Source organism: Pterocles gutturalis, unplaced genomic scaffold, assembly GCF_000699245.1.
Source record: "Pterocles gutturalis isolate BGI_N339 unplaced genomic scaffold, ASM69924v1 scaffold22683, whole genome shotgun sequence".
Classification (NCBI taxonomy): Eukaryota; Metazoa; Chordata; class Aves; order Pterocliformes; family Pteroclidae; genus Pterocles; species Pterocles gutturalis.
In genome coordinates, this window is record NW_010118690.1 from 32115 (window position 1) to 48368 (window position 16254).

Consider the following 16254-nt stretch of genomic DNA (forward strand, 5'->3'; position numbering starts at 1 on the left):
CATGCCTATTTTTCTTTCTAGCTATTGATTTTTAAATGAAGCATCAAAGAAAATCAATAGTAATCAACAAATAGAAGTCAGCCTGCTGTAGTGTCAAATCCCATGACGAAATTTAATCATTTTTTGTTGCCTGTCACAACAAAAAGAAAGTTAAAAACTATCTTAAAATGGAAAGTGAGTTGTCAGACCTGCAATTTTTTATTACTCTAGAAAGTGACATCTGCAAATCAGTATGATATGCAAGACATGATTATATTGTGAGCTGGCAGTGTAAGTCTTTATAGCTGAATAGTCCCTAGCTGAGGTTAATACTTAATTGATTATTATAACATATTTTTGCATTTATCACTAAAAATATTTCTCAGAAGAAATTCATTGTTACACATTTTCTCTGCCTTGTTTTTAAGCAAGAAGGCTTAACAGACAAGAGAAAAACACCTGAATGGGTTTTTAGAGCTACAGTAAAAATGAGGTGGTTTGTTAACTCCTGGTAATATTGATAATGGCACAAAGTACTATTTGTCTTCAAAACCACAGTACTTTTACAATGTATTATTGTTTTTTTCCCTCTTTGGATGAGCAGAGCTGGCATCTGAATACCACATTAGAAGATAGTGTTGAAACTGGGTAACAAAGTCTTCCAGGTTTCTGGTTGTTCATGTTGCGGTTATTTATATTACCTGTTGATTTAATGCAGTTATTGGGTCCCGTTTTAATTCTTAAGAGCTGCTTCTGTTGAATTTAGTCAAAGATTTGTCAGACCTAGGAACAGAAGTCAAATAATAGTTTGTTATCGGCAGTGATTGTTCAGAAACTTTTTTAGAACATTTTGAATTCTAATGTGTTAGTCTGCTGAGTGAGTCAGCCAATTCGTCATCAAAAATTATGCGTAAAACAGTAATAAAGAGGCATCATTTTCCAAGGGTGATACACTACTGAAAAGTACAGTGAAAGTTTCAAAATCTAAGAGGAGTTATATCGGTGAGACATGAAATTCATGTTCATTAAGCTTGTTTTTAGTTTTAAAGGGTGACTAAACTTTTCAATGCGATTATTGTCCTTGAAGATAGATTGTGAGTTAAATCGAAGATTTCACCATGACTCTTCCAATGTTCACACAAAAGACTTACTAAAAAAATGTCCAGTAGCAATATGAAGCAAACGTTTTTCCATGGAATTTCAAACGAAAAATTGATGAGGGGAAAAAAAAAATCCATTTTGGAAATTAATTTTAGCCATGCAAGTCTTGCCAGTCTTCTACAGTTACGATAATTGACACTTGAGTAATGGTAATAGGCATACAGATGCCAAATACTGCCTGGATATTCCTGCATGTAACCTTATTACTGGCAAGGTGGGGAAGTTTTCCATGTTCAGAAAATGAAAGAGGATTATCTTAAATTATGTGGCTAAAGCAATTAAAGCAATAATCTCAGAAGTACAAGATGAAATACTAAATTAAGTATTTTACATAATATCTACTATGTTTCTGCCCAACAATTTGGGCAGTACTGCCACCAGATGGCTGGGAGTTTATGGCTCAAAATCATCTCAAAACTTAGGTGGAATATATAGTTAAAGTACTTAATAATTAATTTCTTGAGGATGGTCTGAAGCTGTCGATAATTCACATAGTTGCACAGGTGTTAGCAAATTATCTACAAAACATATTTTAGTACATATTTGCAACTATTCCTCTTCCCTAGAAAAAAAACACAGTTATAACAAACCCCCGTATATGTCAAGACTTGAAATTATACATTCATTTCAGTTTCTAGGAAGCTGTGATATTTTAAACTTGAAAAAAAAAAAAAAGTAACTGCATTCAAGTAGGTTGCTATTGCTCTCCTGAGTTTCTTGGTCTTAAATCACTGTTGCAGTATCAAAGCAATGAAGGGCAAAGGTGAATGAGGGGACAAATTGTGATCAATGGGTTATTAGATATGTTGAGAAGTTTTGTTAGTCTTATTAATAATATTTATAACCCTAAGTCATTAAACTGGTGCTGTGGTAACAACTGATATATAGCTGAATAAATTATCTCAGGTTAACATGTATGTGCTGCTAGCAGAGGAATACTTCAGTACACACATGGCAGAAGGAGCCTTGATGAAAGCTAACCTCAGGCAATAGAGGTGTAGCTACCAGCTAGGAAGCACATGCAGTGGAGATACACCTTGCAGTGGATTTAAAGCTCTCCAGTCATGTTCATTTTGTAACAGATACTTTAGGTGATTATTCACGTTTGACTGACTTTTCTGTGCAAAACTCAAAAGCTGAAATGTGTTGTTTCTGGCTAAGAGGGAGGAAAGAAGGCAAAAGGTTAATAAAGGAATCTCACCTTTATGTTTAATATTAAATTCGTTTGTGATTAATAGCTTTATTAATGATCCACAAATCAGAGCTAGGGGTAATGTAACAATATTTGCATGTAGCATAAGTTGTACAGGTTAAGCAAGCCAAGGGAAAATTTGGGTAGCTTTGGAAAGCTTGATCCACTTGGGTGAATAGAAAATATAAAGAAGTGTTTAGTATATGTATCTGAGAGAAATAATAGGAATTAAATCTTTACTAAACCATTTTTTTTTGCAATGCAGCAATGCAATGCATTTCCCATTGGAAGCCATTGTCAAAATCATAGATTTAAAGAAAACAATTGGGACATGTGTAAAGTTGGCAAGAATATGAGCTGACAGCAGTTAATATTCAGAATACCCTGGAAATTAACAGGAAACACTGGGTTTATGTGCAACAGTTGTGCTGAGGCAGATTTTTCTTCTACTTCTGTCCTGAGCGGCTTTTGGCACTTTGCTCTGGGGCTTGTGGGTGCTCTTTGTGAATCCTGTTTTGGTTGATGAGCTGGTGATGATTTTGCCCTGTTGGCATAGGCTGTCTGGAGTCAAAACAAGCAGTGGGAAAAAAGTCTTGTCTACCTCTTCCTACTTTTTGGCATATGGCCAGTGTAAATTATACTTTTAAGATACAGTCATTAGTTACATAAAAAAATGCTCCTGAACCTGTAATTATAACAAATTGTTTGTATGTTAATTGCAATCTCTGTGAGGTAGTGATCTTCTGTTCTGCACTACATGTCTAAATTACTAATATTCTCATCAGATGAATGTGATAACCTTATAATAAGCAATGGGTTGCTGCAGTTGTATATATCACTTGTACCGTTTTCTACCATTTGGAAAGTCAGCTTCGGTACACCATCTGTGTACTAATGTTATTCTAAAGTAGTAATACTAATTGTGAATTGTTAATGGCCAATAGTTAAGCATCAATATAGATTATGACAGGGCAGAATTGACAGAAATGCTAGGAAAACCCCAAAGGTTAGAATTATCTCACTGGTGCTATGTTCTGTACACTTTAGACAATAGTCAATAATAATGGATATTTTCTTCTCCAGGGCAAAGGAGTATGAGAGTTTGATGGAAGCAAAAAATGCCATCTCTGATTCCCCGTTTAAAGCCAAGTAAGTAACTTTATTTATTTCAGACATATACTTATTTCTTTCCCCCCGTCTGTAGCAGAAATGCTTCTGAAATTTCCAGTGGAGTAGGTGTGGTGAGGTTCCCACTCAATCTTGAATTACAGATCAGTTTCTAATCCAAAAGCTCAGTCTTTATAAATGCAGTTTTTTTTTCTGAAGGCACTGTATATCTTAAACCATGTAAGATGCAATAGTAAAGAGAACATATGCTCATCCTTTTCTTACCTGGAAGCAAGAAGGTTCCAGCTTTTTACTTCAGGACTGAAGTGACAATTCAGTGCTGGAGTTCTGGGTCTGAAAATCTTGTTTGGCCTCTATTTGGTCAGAGACAAAGGTTCATATGTTGAAAGCCCGGATATCTTAATCTGGCATTGAACTTTTTAAAGAATGGACCTTTTTATTGTCTAAGATAAGGCACAGATGAAAACAGTGGATGGTAAGATTGAAACAAGACCTGTTATCACCGACAGATTCTTTGCTCCTTAGTTTGAAAATGAAAATTGCAGTTTTATGCTTTCTGATTCCATTGAAACTGGCTGGCAAAAGATGCAGAATACTTGGATTTTGAAAAAGCTTTTGAAAATATCTCTCACCAAAGCTTTTAAAATAAACTGTGTAGCTGTAACATAAGTGGAAATCAGTTAAAAAACTGAAAAGAAGTGGAAAATATGATCAGTCCTTGCAGAACAGAGAGGTTACCAGTGGAGTTCTGCAGTCCAGTCGTGTTGAACATATTGGTAAGTGACTTGGAAAAAGAGGGCAAGCAGTGAGGTGACACGGTTTGATGGTGACGCAAAGATGTTCAGGATAGTAGGGACAAAAGCTGCTACTGAATGATCGTTTTGAAGTGAGTGAGTGACTCAGCAGTAAAATGGCAGGTGATATCCAGTGTATATTAAGTGCTACACAAGGGAGGGGGAAGGCAGAACTCATCTCTTCACATACAAAGTGTGAGCTTTGAACTTACAGAAGTGATAGGTAGTTCCAGGAAAATATCAGCTCAGTAGCCTTAGCAGTTAAAGGAAATCCCTTGTTAAAGTTATTTAGACATGAGCAAAAACAGACCAAAGAATGTCATTATGTAGAAATACCTGGGTCATCTACATGTTGTGAATACTATGTGCAGTTCTGGGTCTTTGTCTCAGAAAGGTTATTCTAGAATTGTTAAAGGTTCAGAGCAGGCATGAAAGGAAATCAGTAATAATTGCTGGTGTAACTAACATATTAGAGATTAAGTAAACTAGTGCTTCTCATTCTGGAGAAAAACGTGATAATGAGAGGAAGTTTTAATGGGCATATGTTATGGAGATCTACAAGGTCATAAATGGCATGGAGAAGGTGATTGTTGATTGTTTGCTGTCCTTCCTGATACCAGAATGAGGGAGCACAGAATGAAGGTGGAGCCAGGTTTAAAAGAAACCAAAGACAGTGATTCTTAATGCACTGTGCAATTAGATGTATGGAACTTATTGACAAAAATCACACAGGTGCTAAAAGTTTACCTGCGTTGCTGCAGTTCTACATCCAGCCAAAGAGATTCCTGAGATGAAAACGGTGACAAGAAATGGATTAATAAAGAAGATTGTGTATGCTTGTCCTGTTCTTAATGTTCCTGAGACATCCGTTTGCAGTTGGTTGTTGCACAGGACAGTGGGCAGACAGTGTGCCTTTCTTACAGTTGTGCTCATGAAGTCTGTGCCAGGTCAGTCAACCTATGGTGTCTCAACAGCTGGATTCAAATACTTTCATGCTAAAATTACAACCGCTTTCCAGGTTGATGATATTTGTCTTCAGACTGAGGCAATAACCTGTACCAGATCCTGTATGTATTATAGTTGCTTCTATCAGTCTGAAATTGCTGATATACTTGAAGGTAGCTTTTTTTTGTCAGTTACTGTTGGTTAAGATGTTCAGATCCTTGCTATTAGGCTTCCTTGGTTGGATGTACAACTAGCTTGTTTGCTTTATCTTTCATATAGTCTTTTCAATCGTTTGAAAAACTGCTGCTGAATCTCAGTATATATTTTAAAATAATAAAAATCCATCATTGAGGTTTGACATAAGAAAATGAAATATCTCCACCAGATGGCACACCTGCATAAACACATTGGGAAAGAAGGTTCTGTTGTTGGCTTCGTTTCTTAATAATCAGCACTTCAATTTTCAAGATTAGTTTCATGGCAGATTAAGACTTCTAGATTTGTAGCTTCTGTGTTTTGCTTTTCTTTCCTACCAGAAAATAAAAAATTAGGGTCTATCTGTCAGAAAGTAGAAATGTGGGGCATTTGAATGACCCTGAAAATACTAATAAGCTGTAGTGCTTCTACTTTAGTTTCTTCCTGATTTCTGGTTATTGCTGATGTACTTTGGTCTGCTGTGTCTCAATTGCAGTGCAACAGAAACTCAGGTTTTTGTGGGTTTTTTGTGGCCTCTTGACTGATCCTGGGTTTACCATTTTTATTTCTCTTTACTTAATGGAATGCTAGTGTGCTTTCAGGCAGAATCTTCTCTCGCATCTGCTTTCTCATTTTCCTCATTTATTGCCTCTAATACAGCTGTACCCCTGTAGATGTGAACTAGTGTGATGGCCAGTGTGTAGCTCACTTTCATCACAGATCTTCTGGGAGATTTGTTTTGTAGTCTTTGTGTAGGAGCCTAGTGATCTAGCAGATGCTTACATGTACATTTTTAGAACATAGTTGCAGATATCACAGGTATTGTTATTTCCAAAATTATACAACTTTTTAGTTACCATGAGGGCTCAAATGCTTGCAAGCGTCTTTGAAATCACAGAGGTAACAATGGGAGTTCAAGGAAGAGAGGACTGTCTAGGAGTCAATCAGAAGCCTAGTTTGTTTCTGTTCAAATTTGTTTACTTTACCCAATACATAATACAAAATGGAAGAAGGATAAGAAAGGGGAGATTTATCTCTTTCTGTAAGGAAACGAATGAGAGGGCAAGAAATTTCATGAGGCGAGAGTTTTAGTCCAAACCATGTCTGTTTACATGGAGAAACAGGTTATTAATACAGGCAAAATGAATAGGAAAACAGCTTTGAAACAGAACTAAGTACAGAATCCATCTTAACCAACAACAATAGGAAGAAGAATTATCTGTAAGAAACAAACAGTAGTAGATGTCCACTGAAATATTATTGCATTGAGAAGCTGGGAAAATAGTTAACTATTGCCTTTTTAGCCAGAACACAATGTACTGTACTCTGAGCTAAAATTAACTGCTGCTGTACCTGGCTGAGAGAGAACAAACTCTTGCCAATGCTAGGAGTTTTAACAGCTATCTGACACGTGCTCTCAGGAGATATGCAAAGTTATTGAGAAAAGTCATGTCACAGAACGAGGGGGGTGAAAACTGAGTGTGCTAAATGTGTTCTTTGTGTCAAAACAAATGCCAATACTTCTTGTTTATTCCAGTGGAAGGTTTGAGGGATTCAGATTGGAGTGGAAGTATACTAGTGAATAGAAAATACTTTTTAACGTATTGGGCTGTGGAATTTAAAAATGAAAACTTTTTTAAAAATTCCATTTAATATGTGACACACTTTGTAGTTTATTTGCTTAACAGAAGCAAATGTGGTTGAGAATGAAATAATTAAATATAACTTTCTCTTATGCTTCCTTGCTTATACCACATTTCTTTACACCCTCCTCTCCTTCCAAATTGATTATGTCTTTGCAAACAACTACAGCCATGGAATGCAATTTCTTATCTGATTTTAGTTCTTAGTCATGTTGTCAGTTGTTACAGAAGAAAGACAGAACCCAGAATTAGTCTTTGGCAGGTAAAGAGCCTTTTTAGATGACCTTTAAGATTAAGCCACCTTAATATTATGAGACCACTGATTTCCTGCTGCAGCTGATTGATTGTTTCAGTAGTTCTTGTTAGTTTATGGTTTGCAGATTTATAAAACCTTTTGCACTAAGGAAGCACTGATCCGAGTGTTTTCTGAGCTCTGCGTTGGTAATATGCTAATATCGATAAGCAGACAGGGTTTAACCCCCCAGTCTAATACTGTAGACAATCTTTTTGCTTACTCTTTTTTTTAAACTATGTGAAGGGACACTTAAGATAGTATGGAAGTGAGAACTGCTGTTGCCCTGAAAAAGGACTGCAGCACAAAAAGAGGAGAGTTAGGAAATGGAAAATTATTTTCTGTAAGAGCCTGCTGGAGAAAAGATGGGAATGCACTGTAAAGTTGTTCTTGAAGAGGCTCAAAGCTAATTGCCTTTAACAGTACGGTTCATTCTTATTTCCCTTACAGTATATCAGTGCATTCATAAGATAAACTTACCTTGTAGGTTTTCTGGTGGCTAGCATCCAGTTAGGCCAGTTATAAGATATCATACCAAAATACTGATTACTGAAAAAAAATCAGTGAATCTCTGAAGCTGGAAGTATTTGTGCAAAATTTGTTTCCAAACAGTTGTGTGAACTACAGAGGATCCAAAGTGTAAATAAAATAAAACTCAATTAAACTTTTTTGAAAAAAAGAAACCGCCCTTTATGATTGGGTGGATGGTAGATTTCATCTTCAGATAATTGCTAGAGCATTCTTACAGGAATTCAAATAAATTCAGAAAACAATCTTTATAGGAATTTTTCATTATTTTTCAGATAGCTTCTGTGTCAAAAACTAAAGAAAGTGTGTGAAGCTGCAGATTTAGTTGTTTCATGTCTAGTAGTGTTTGGGACTGTGTCAGGATGTAGAGTGGCATTTTCCGTTGTAACACCTCCAGTGATCAGAGAATGCCACATGTGCCACCACGTGTATGAATTTTGCTGCAGGAGGTCAAACTGCAGGCAGGGCTGAATAGTGCAGAGGCTGTATGTTGCTTTAAAAGGTTACAGCATAACTCCCTGTTTTGGGCAGGAACTGCCACAGACTTTCTCAGTGCTCTCCAGGCACAGGCTGCATGGGGAAGAATTGGGGCTGTGTGTCCGGCTGGCATCTGGCCGCCTTCGTCAGGAACGTGCGGGAGGAGCAACCACTCCTTCTGTACAGGAACTGCACAGAATCCAGTGCTCTGCCCAGTCATACTAATCCTTCCTTGCATACAGTCAGTGTACAGCCAAGAAATCATGGATTTAAATGCGGAAGGGCTGAAATATATTGATGTTACTATTTCAGGTCTTTTTTTTTTTTTTCCTAGGGATGAAATACGGTCTATAAATATTAAAAGAGATCCTTTTCCTTTAGCCTATAAAATACATTAAGCCTGCTAAAAATATTTAGCCCACACTAAAAATAAACCCTTAATTCATACAATACTTTGTTTAAATTTTGTTTATATATTTGCTATATAAACCTTTAATATGAATATCCCTCATTTTCCCATTTGCAGTAGAAAAAGATCAGATAATGTGTTTGCGTTTGGTGAGCATACTATTTATTAAAGTTTACGTTATAGTAATGTTCCAAGGCCAATCAGTGCCTTGTGTCCTTTCTGATATTTCTTCTGCATTCTGAATTATCTGTTTGTGGACAATACTAAAATCTTAGTGCGATGTAAATAACTTTAGATAAAAAGACATTAACTTTCTCTTTTATTTACCCCAGTAAATTCTCAGTGATTTATCATTCCTTGTACAGTATAGTAAGCATTGGAGAAATGCAAGTTGGGGGACAGAAGGAAGATTAAATAATTGTCTTGAAATGTTTGGATTTGGACTCAACAGTATTTTCATGTAGTCACTGGATCAGGTGTTGCTACCGTGCAGTGTTAATATACAGTGCATACAAAGAGTGTACAAGGAGTACAATATGTACAAAGAATCCTCTCTTTCCAATTTTTTTCATAGCAGTAATAAATTCTATATCCAAGCACAAATCATCTTGCATAGATTTCTAGCTTTGAAGCAGTCTAAAATTATTCTTATTTCTCTGACACTGCCAAGAAGTCAGCTCAAAGGATATTAAATTAGAATAATTTCTTTCTTCGCTTGGTGGGAGGAGAGAGTTTTTGCTTCCCTTTTCTTCCCCCTGTGATCACATAGCATATATTACCTTTTTTTGGCAGAAGTCCAACATACAGTAGGATATGAGGATGTAAAAGGTAATTCTTTAATGTGGCAGAACTGAAAATTTATTTTTCATGTTTCTTACTGTATGATGCTGAACACACACTTGGAAAGTTTCAATTTTGGTAAAAGTGTCCAGAAGGACTTTCAGAAGAAATTGAAGGCTGGAAGCTTCTCCTTGAGAGTTAATGTGTTGTACAGCTTTTTTTTTTTTTTTTTTTTAACTGAGGACAGAAACTAAACGTGATGTTTAAATTAAGTGGCGTCTTTATAGACTGAAGATAAGGGGTTTTTGTCAAGATAAGTAATAACGTAATGTGATTATTTTCTGTTTGAGTCCTTGTGAGTAGTGTTTGGTAAACCTTACACGTTTTGTATGCTGATGCCTCATGGAGATTAGGAAAGTCCCTTTCTTCAGCCTCTGTGGTTACTCTTGGTTGGATTCCATTCCTGTGATGTTAAATGGAGCAAATGGAAACCCAGCTTGCTGTCCTCTGTCAGATGCAGTTACAATATAGTGTGAGGTTTTTTTTCAGTACTTTATATATGCTTTAATGATGGAATTTGGGTAGGTGTTTCGAAGAGAAAAAGTCTTTATTTTTGCTTAATGCACTAGGAAATTGTCAAGGCACTAGCCATTCTAAATCTCATTCTGTGAGAATACCTGAAATACTCTGCTTCTAGATCATCTTTCTGGACTGCAGCAATTCAACTCCTCATTGGTACTGCTATCCCCTCCTTATGCTCAGCAGAGTTAGTGGTCATCTGATTTACTGTCCAAGTCCTGCAGTTATTTATATTTTGGCTTTTAATTTTCTTTCCCATTTTAGCTCATGGTTTACAGTTAGACATAGGTTTTCTCCAACCTCATTTTCCACAGAGGAAATAGCAGTGCAGAAAATCTCATCAGGACATAATCTCCCTTTATTTTTCTTGTCATAGAAAAATCCTGGCTGAATATTAGTGGATTCAGCTGACCAGATGCTAAGAAGTCCAAGACTGAAAATTCTGCAAATCATTTTTGTTTGTCCTTTAAAAACACATATGCATTTTCAGAGTCTCTTGAAAGCTTTTAAGAAAGCTCTTAATTTTTTCAAAGAAAAGGTACAGAGTACCTGTTTCCTATAAATTAAGTGGAAATTCCGTACTCTTGCCCCAAATGAATATTCTGATTATTTTTTTTATGTATGTGACTATTGTCGTACATTCCCCAGCCATTCTGTCTCCTTTCTCGCCTCTTGGAGACGAGTTAATGTAATTTTCTCTTTGCCATTGCTATGTGGTCACTTTGTGAATGCCTTCTGACCCTTCAGTGCTGCTGATGTCTCGTGTTATAATAAGCATTGATATCCTCCCCCTTTCTTTTCCTTCCTATAGAGCTATGGTTGTCTCTAGTCACAGTAGTATTTCTCTCCCTCTTTCTGCTCGATTACCAGCTTTGTCCCACTTTTGCTACAGGTTGCTCAGTAGATCAAACCAAAGGTCTGCTGAACACTGAGCATGTCATTAGGAGCAGCCAGTAGCGGATGTAAGGCAATGGCTGACAAATACACAGTGGGTACAGAATGGTGCTGGCTCCCTGCTTCTCTCCTGCTCCAGTTAAGGGACTGTTCAGAATTTGTGTTATCGGCCTTCATGTGTCAGCAGGTGTAGAAGTCTGCATCTGAGCTAGTTACTGACTTCACATTCAAGGCAAAGAAAGATAAACTATGAGTGTGTTTTGACTGCTTTGTATTAGACCTTAGGATGAGATGAATGGTGCTTTGGGACTGCGTATTTCTCCTCGCTGCCCAGCAGGAAAGCATCAGTGAATAGACTAGATGTAGATCTGTAAGATTGAAATGAATCCTAACCCATATGTGTCTACATCTCTCCTACCTCTGCATTTTGGCTTCATTACTGACCCTCATTAATAAAATGCCCTTTCTGAGGTAGCCTGCAAAGTCACTACTTTTCACTTATTCAAATAACCCTAAAGAGCCATTTCTTTTATGATGCCTATAAGAAATTAGCCGAGTAGTCGACTGTTCTGTTTCCCTTACTCATCTCAAGAGCGAACTACTCAGCTAAGTGGGCGGAAAGGATTGAATGATGGAAGAAAAGGAGAATGAAACCATGTTCGAAATGAAGATGGCAAAAACTAGCAGGAAAAACTGTGGAGGGAGAACAGGGAAATGAGCTCTATTGAGCAACAACAGAAACAAACATAGCTAATAAGTAAGCACCTTTATGACTGTACTGTTCACACTATTTCTGTGCCATTTCCCTGAAAAAGTAGATAGTGAATGCTCTAGCTGACTTATCTCCTTGCTGTATTGCCTTTTGTACATACTGTTCAGTATAGTTTATAATAATACTTTCATACTGATTTTCATGATTGCTTTATTGAAATTCAGTGAGCATAGTTTCACTACAGAGATGAAAGTTTACATGGTCAGGAGAGTTTTCTTTAACTGCTCTTTGTTTTCTGTTTAATGTTGAAGGTTACAGCGATTAGCAAAAGACCTTTTAAAGCACCTCCAGATGCAGGATAGCTGTTCTGTGGGGAACAACAAGGTTTCTGCACTGGACAGGACACTGGGAGAGATCTCTCGTATTCTGGAAAAAGAGGTATTGTGACTGTTACTGGATAACTTACGATTAACCTATAAACTGTGTTGCCCTCACATATCATCGGTTTGGATTTGGGAATGTTTTAAACAGGTATTGGTGAATACGTGACCTCTGTGTAACCAGCAGTGTCTGCTTGTAAACTTTTCAGTGGTGGTTGCAGCAGTGGATGCTTTTATTTAGACATCAGGTTTTATATAGGCAGTTTTGCAGAAGTGCTGAAAACACCTTTGACGGATGATAGATCATCTGGATAATGACGAGCTGTACTTCCACAGTATATTCATTAGGATTGTGTTTAACTTGGGCCATTTCGGTCATCTGGTATAGCGTGTACCCACAAACAGCTTTTACAATAAGGGGCCAAAACAGTTATCAGAGAACAGAGGAAGGAATTGCAGCCAGCTTTGCTGTCACAGCCACCATATTGTGGGGTTAGGGCTCAGTTTTGAAGGAGGACAAATCTGTTGAGTTTTCCCAGAGTACAACAAAGTCTGTATTTTTGGGGTAGGTCTTTGATGAAGGATGAAGGTATGGTGTGTATATACATGGGATATTTTTATGTTTTGAATTTTCTCAGTGCTATATTTGTAGAGCCTATTTGGTTTCATGGTAAATGTTGATTTTTTTTAAATTGATAGCATGGCATTGACATCTTTTTTACTGTTTCATCATGGTCAGTTTGCTGCCACAGTGCTTTGTGTCTCGTAATGTGGTTTTTTCTCTCCATTAGGACCATGATATTTGAGTTTTTAGCTGGAACATTATGTTCTGTTCTCTCTTTAACCATTAGAAAATACTTCTCTTTTGTATCTATAATCATTAAATCATTAAAATTAACTAGTTTTTTTGAGAGGAAACCAAATTAATGAAATCTGAGGAGGGGGTTGCATCATTGTGGTTCAGACCTGGTGCCTGTGAAGATGAGAGTTTTTCATAGATGCTTTTCACAGCTTAGTAAATGGGAAACACAATTGCTAATAACATATGCTTTTAAATACTGGACAGTGCCTGGGATGCACGGGGTTCTACTGTGTATTCTGTTAGTTACTTTGAGCTGCTCATCAAGTTTTATAGTGTTTTTGAAAGAGTTGTGACGTTTCCAAATTTTGCAGTGTTTGTGTTAATTATTGAAAAATTCACTTTTTACTCATTTCAAAATACAGAAATCATGTTGTTGCATGAAGACGATTTAAAAAAGATGTGTCTGTTTTGAAAGGTATCTAGATAATTATTGAAAACTGTTACTGGAAAGTGGTGTTGTATCCAGCCTCTCAGCAGCAGATGTTTTCTGAGTGGGTTTTTTTTTTAATGATATATGAATTGCAAATAAATGTTAATCATTAATGGTTTGTAATGTTTTGCTGTTTGTTGAGTCAGCAGTGGGGAATTAAGAGATAAATTTGATAGTATTAATCGGCATGCATTATTTTGTTGTTGATTTGAGTTTTTTACCCCCAAAACATTACTACTGAAGAAGTATTACGGTGTCTGAGTGTCCTAATCAATAAGGTCAAGAAAGATTGATTTCAATAGCTGTCACTGTGTTTACGGCACAGATCATACATAGCAATTTATAGAAGTGGATAGTAATTCTCTTGTTAACTTGCAAGTCAAAAAATCAGCAGACACATCTTACATGTCAGTGGGCGGTGAAAAGAATCTTGATGGTGTCAGTCATGGACTGAGAGGAGGAGACTGACACTGTTAATTGAATTTCCCTGGAGAACATAAAAATATACCATGATGTAGGGGGAGGAATGAGGGAGTGGGAACCACACAAGCTGTCAGTGTGTGTGAGCTGATAACATTGATTTACCTTTGCTAATGGCCTGGGTTGAATAAAGAATTGCCCTGAGGGAGGACAGAGTGCACTACAATGGATCCTTGCCACTTATTAGAAATTCTTCAGACTCAGAAGTCATGCAAAAGTATTATAAAATAAAATTGATCCAAAAACCCCCTCTTTACAGTTGTACTGTGAAACATTGGATTTTTCGTTTGTTAATACTTTACATGGACTGAAATGTATTTATACAGTCTCACCAGGGAATAAAGATTTGTTTTACAAACCATGAAATAAAATGTTGGGCTGCTGCTGGTAACAGTAAATAAGAAAAATAAATACTGTGAAACTTCTCAAGAGAAGGAAGGGTTATTCAGTTCATTAGAAATTCCATGACTATGCTAAAGCAGCATTGAAGGGTGGGAGCAGAGTGTATTCTTCATGCAAACTTGAATCACAAAAAAAGCCACTGGCAGCTGTGTCTCACTGGGTTTTACCTTCAGGTAGAATCAAATCACACTAACAATTCCTTTTTGGACTTAGTCTTCATCTGTTGTGTTTCCTACTAATGAGTAATGCTTTTTCTCACTTCTGAACTTCTTTTATCATGTGAGAATATTCTAGGATGAGGCATACCTGCATGATTACTGCAGTCAAGCTTGCTTTTGTTTGCGTGCCTTCCTGGTCTTCTGGACGTAGGCAGATTCTGCACCTGGGGCCAAGTGATTTCACTAATATAGCGAGGAGAGTTCTGTTTAGTGTAAACAAAAACGTTTTTCTATTAGTGTGTCCTCTAGGTAGTCTGATTTGAGAAATCTGTATCTCAGGCAAAGATACATCTTAACCAGCGTGTTTTTGAAGCCCTGTCTGTTCATTGTAGCACCTTACTTCCTGGTAAACACAGGATTCGTGGGCTGCTGCCAGTTCCCTATGCAACACAGCAGTATCTACAGCTTTCACTTTGAATCCGATGCATGATTTGAGTGCTAATAAGTGAAAGAGGAGTTGCTTTGCTGTGCTTCAAGTGCTTGTTAGATCTCCAGACTTCCTGATATTTCTGTGTTGCCTTACTTGAATGAAGCTCTACAACTGCCACAAGTATTGCTGCACCCTGTGCTGGAAAAGTGTTTGCAAGTAAGCAAGTCGAAGTGCAGGTTTTGAGGATCTGACAAGAGTATGGACGTTAATTGCCTGCAGCCTGTGGTTCATGCGTATTTTAATTAAAGAAACACAAAAGGTGGTATAAAGTAATAAATCACAGCATCTTTCCAGTTTTAAATGGATTTATACCCCTCAGGTCACATGTCCTTGCTTCTGCTGGTAACACTGAGTAGGAGGCACAAATCCGGATGGTGTATACACCTGGTATGCTGTCCCCAAGATGTATCTACAACATGTACTGCAGGGGTGCTGGGCTGGGTGTGCTCTAGATTACTGGAAGGCAGTTCTTGGGTTGTGTGCATAGTCTCTCATCCTTTCTGGCAGAGGTGCTGGAAGCAAATTGTGTTCGCTTTCACCTCTGCTTTGTTTAAAAGTATATTAAAAAACCAAACACACAGACACAACTGCAAAATGCATGCAAATGTTACCAAAAGCCGTGGCCTGATGTTGGCAGATTGTCATATGGGACTCTTCAAGCTCTTAACAAGATCTGATAACACTCAGTTTAAGATCTCCTGTGAATGGGCCTTTGATGCTAAAAGGAAAACCCATGTACCCTCTTCAAGAAGGCAGAGCTGGTGCTTGAAACTGCAGGGCGAAAGCAGTTTTTCTGCCACAGTTACTGTGATTTTATACATGTCCGTTCTTTGATGGGACTAATTTTATACATCTCTGAAGTTCTTCCTAAAATTTATTCTTAGGGTTTTGGGGGGTTTTTTGGGTCCAGGTTTTAAAAGTCCTATTTTTAAATGTTTGAGGTATTGTAGTTGATTTTGAAAGATCTGCGCTAGGTGAAGATGACAGACCCCATTATCCTCAGGACCGTGACAGCATGCTACTTTGAATGAGGAGGACGGTGACAAGCAGCTGAGGGCAGTAGCCTTTTCACCTGGCTCAGCTGCAGCTAAAACACTGCAGTTAAATCACTTCAGTGAAATTTGTGTGATACTTACATGTGACATCTAGACAAGCTTTAATGTGTCTCCCATCCTTGTGAGTGGGAGTGTGACAGAGATTCAATACGATCATGAGGGAACCTCATGATTTTTGGAATCCAAGTACAGCAGCGAATCTACTTAACTGGAATTATTTTTGTAGGATGTTTCTCATCAGACCACTAGTTTGAAAAAGATGTTGGTCACAACGTAAGTTATAAGATTC

The 16254-nt window shown here is 37.3% G+C and overlaps 1 protein-coding gene across 1 annotated transcript in view; it reads left to right on the forward strand.

Annotated features, from left to right (window-relative positions):
* Positions 1-16254, forward strand: part of LOC104463840 (S phase cyclin A-associated protein in the endoplasmic reticulum-like) — a gene marked incomplete at its 5' end in the record, with an annotated part of 113969 nt that overhangs the window by 29299 nt on the left and 68416 nt on the right. The window contains 2 exon segments of the mRNA XM_010076329.1: positions 3416-3481; positions 12020-12146. Coding sequence (XP_010074631.1) covers positions 3416-3481; positions 12020-12146 — 193 coding nt within the window.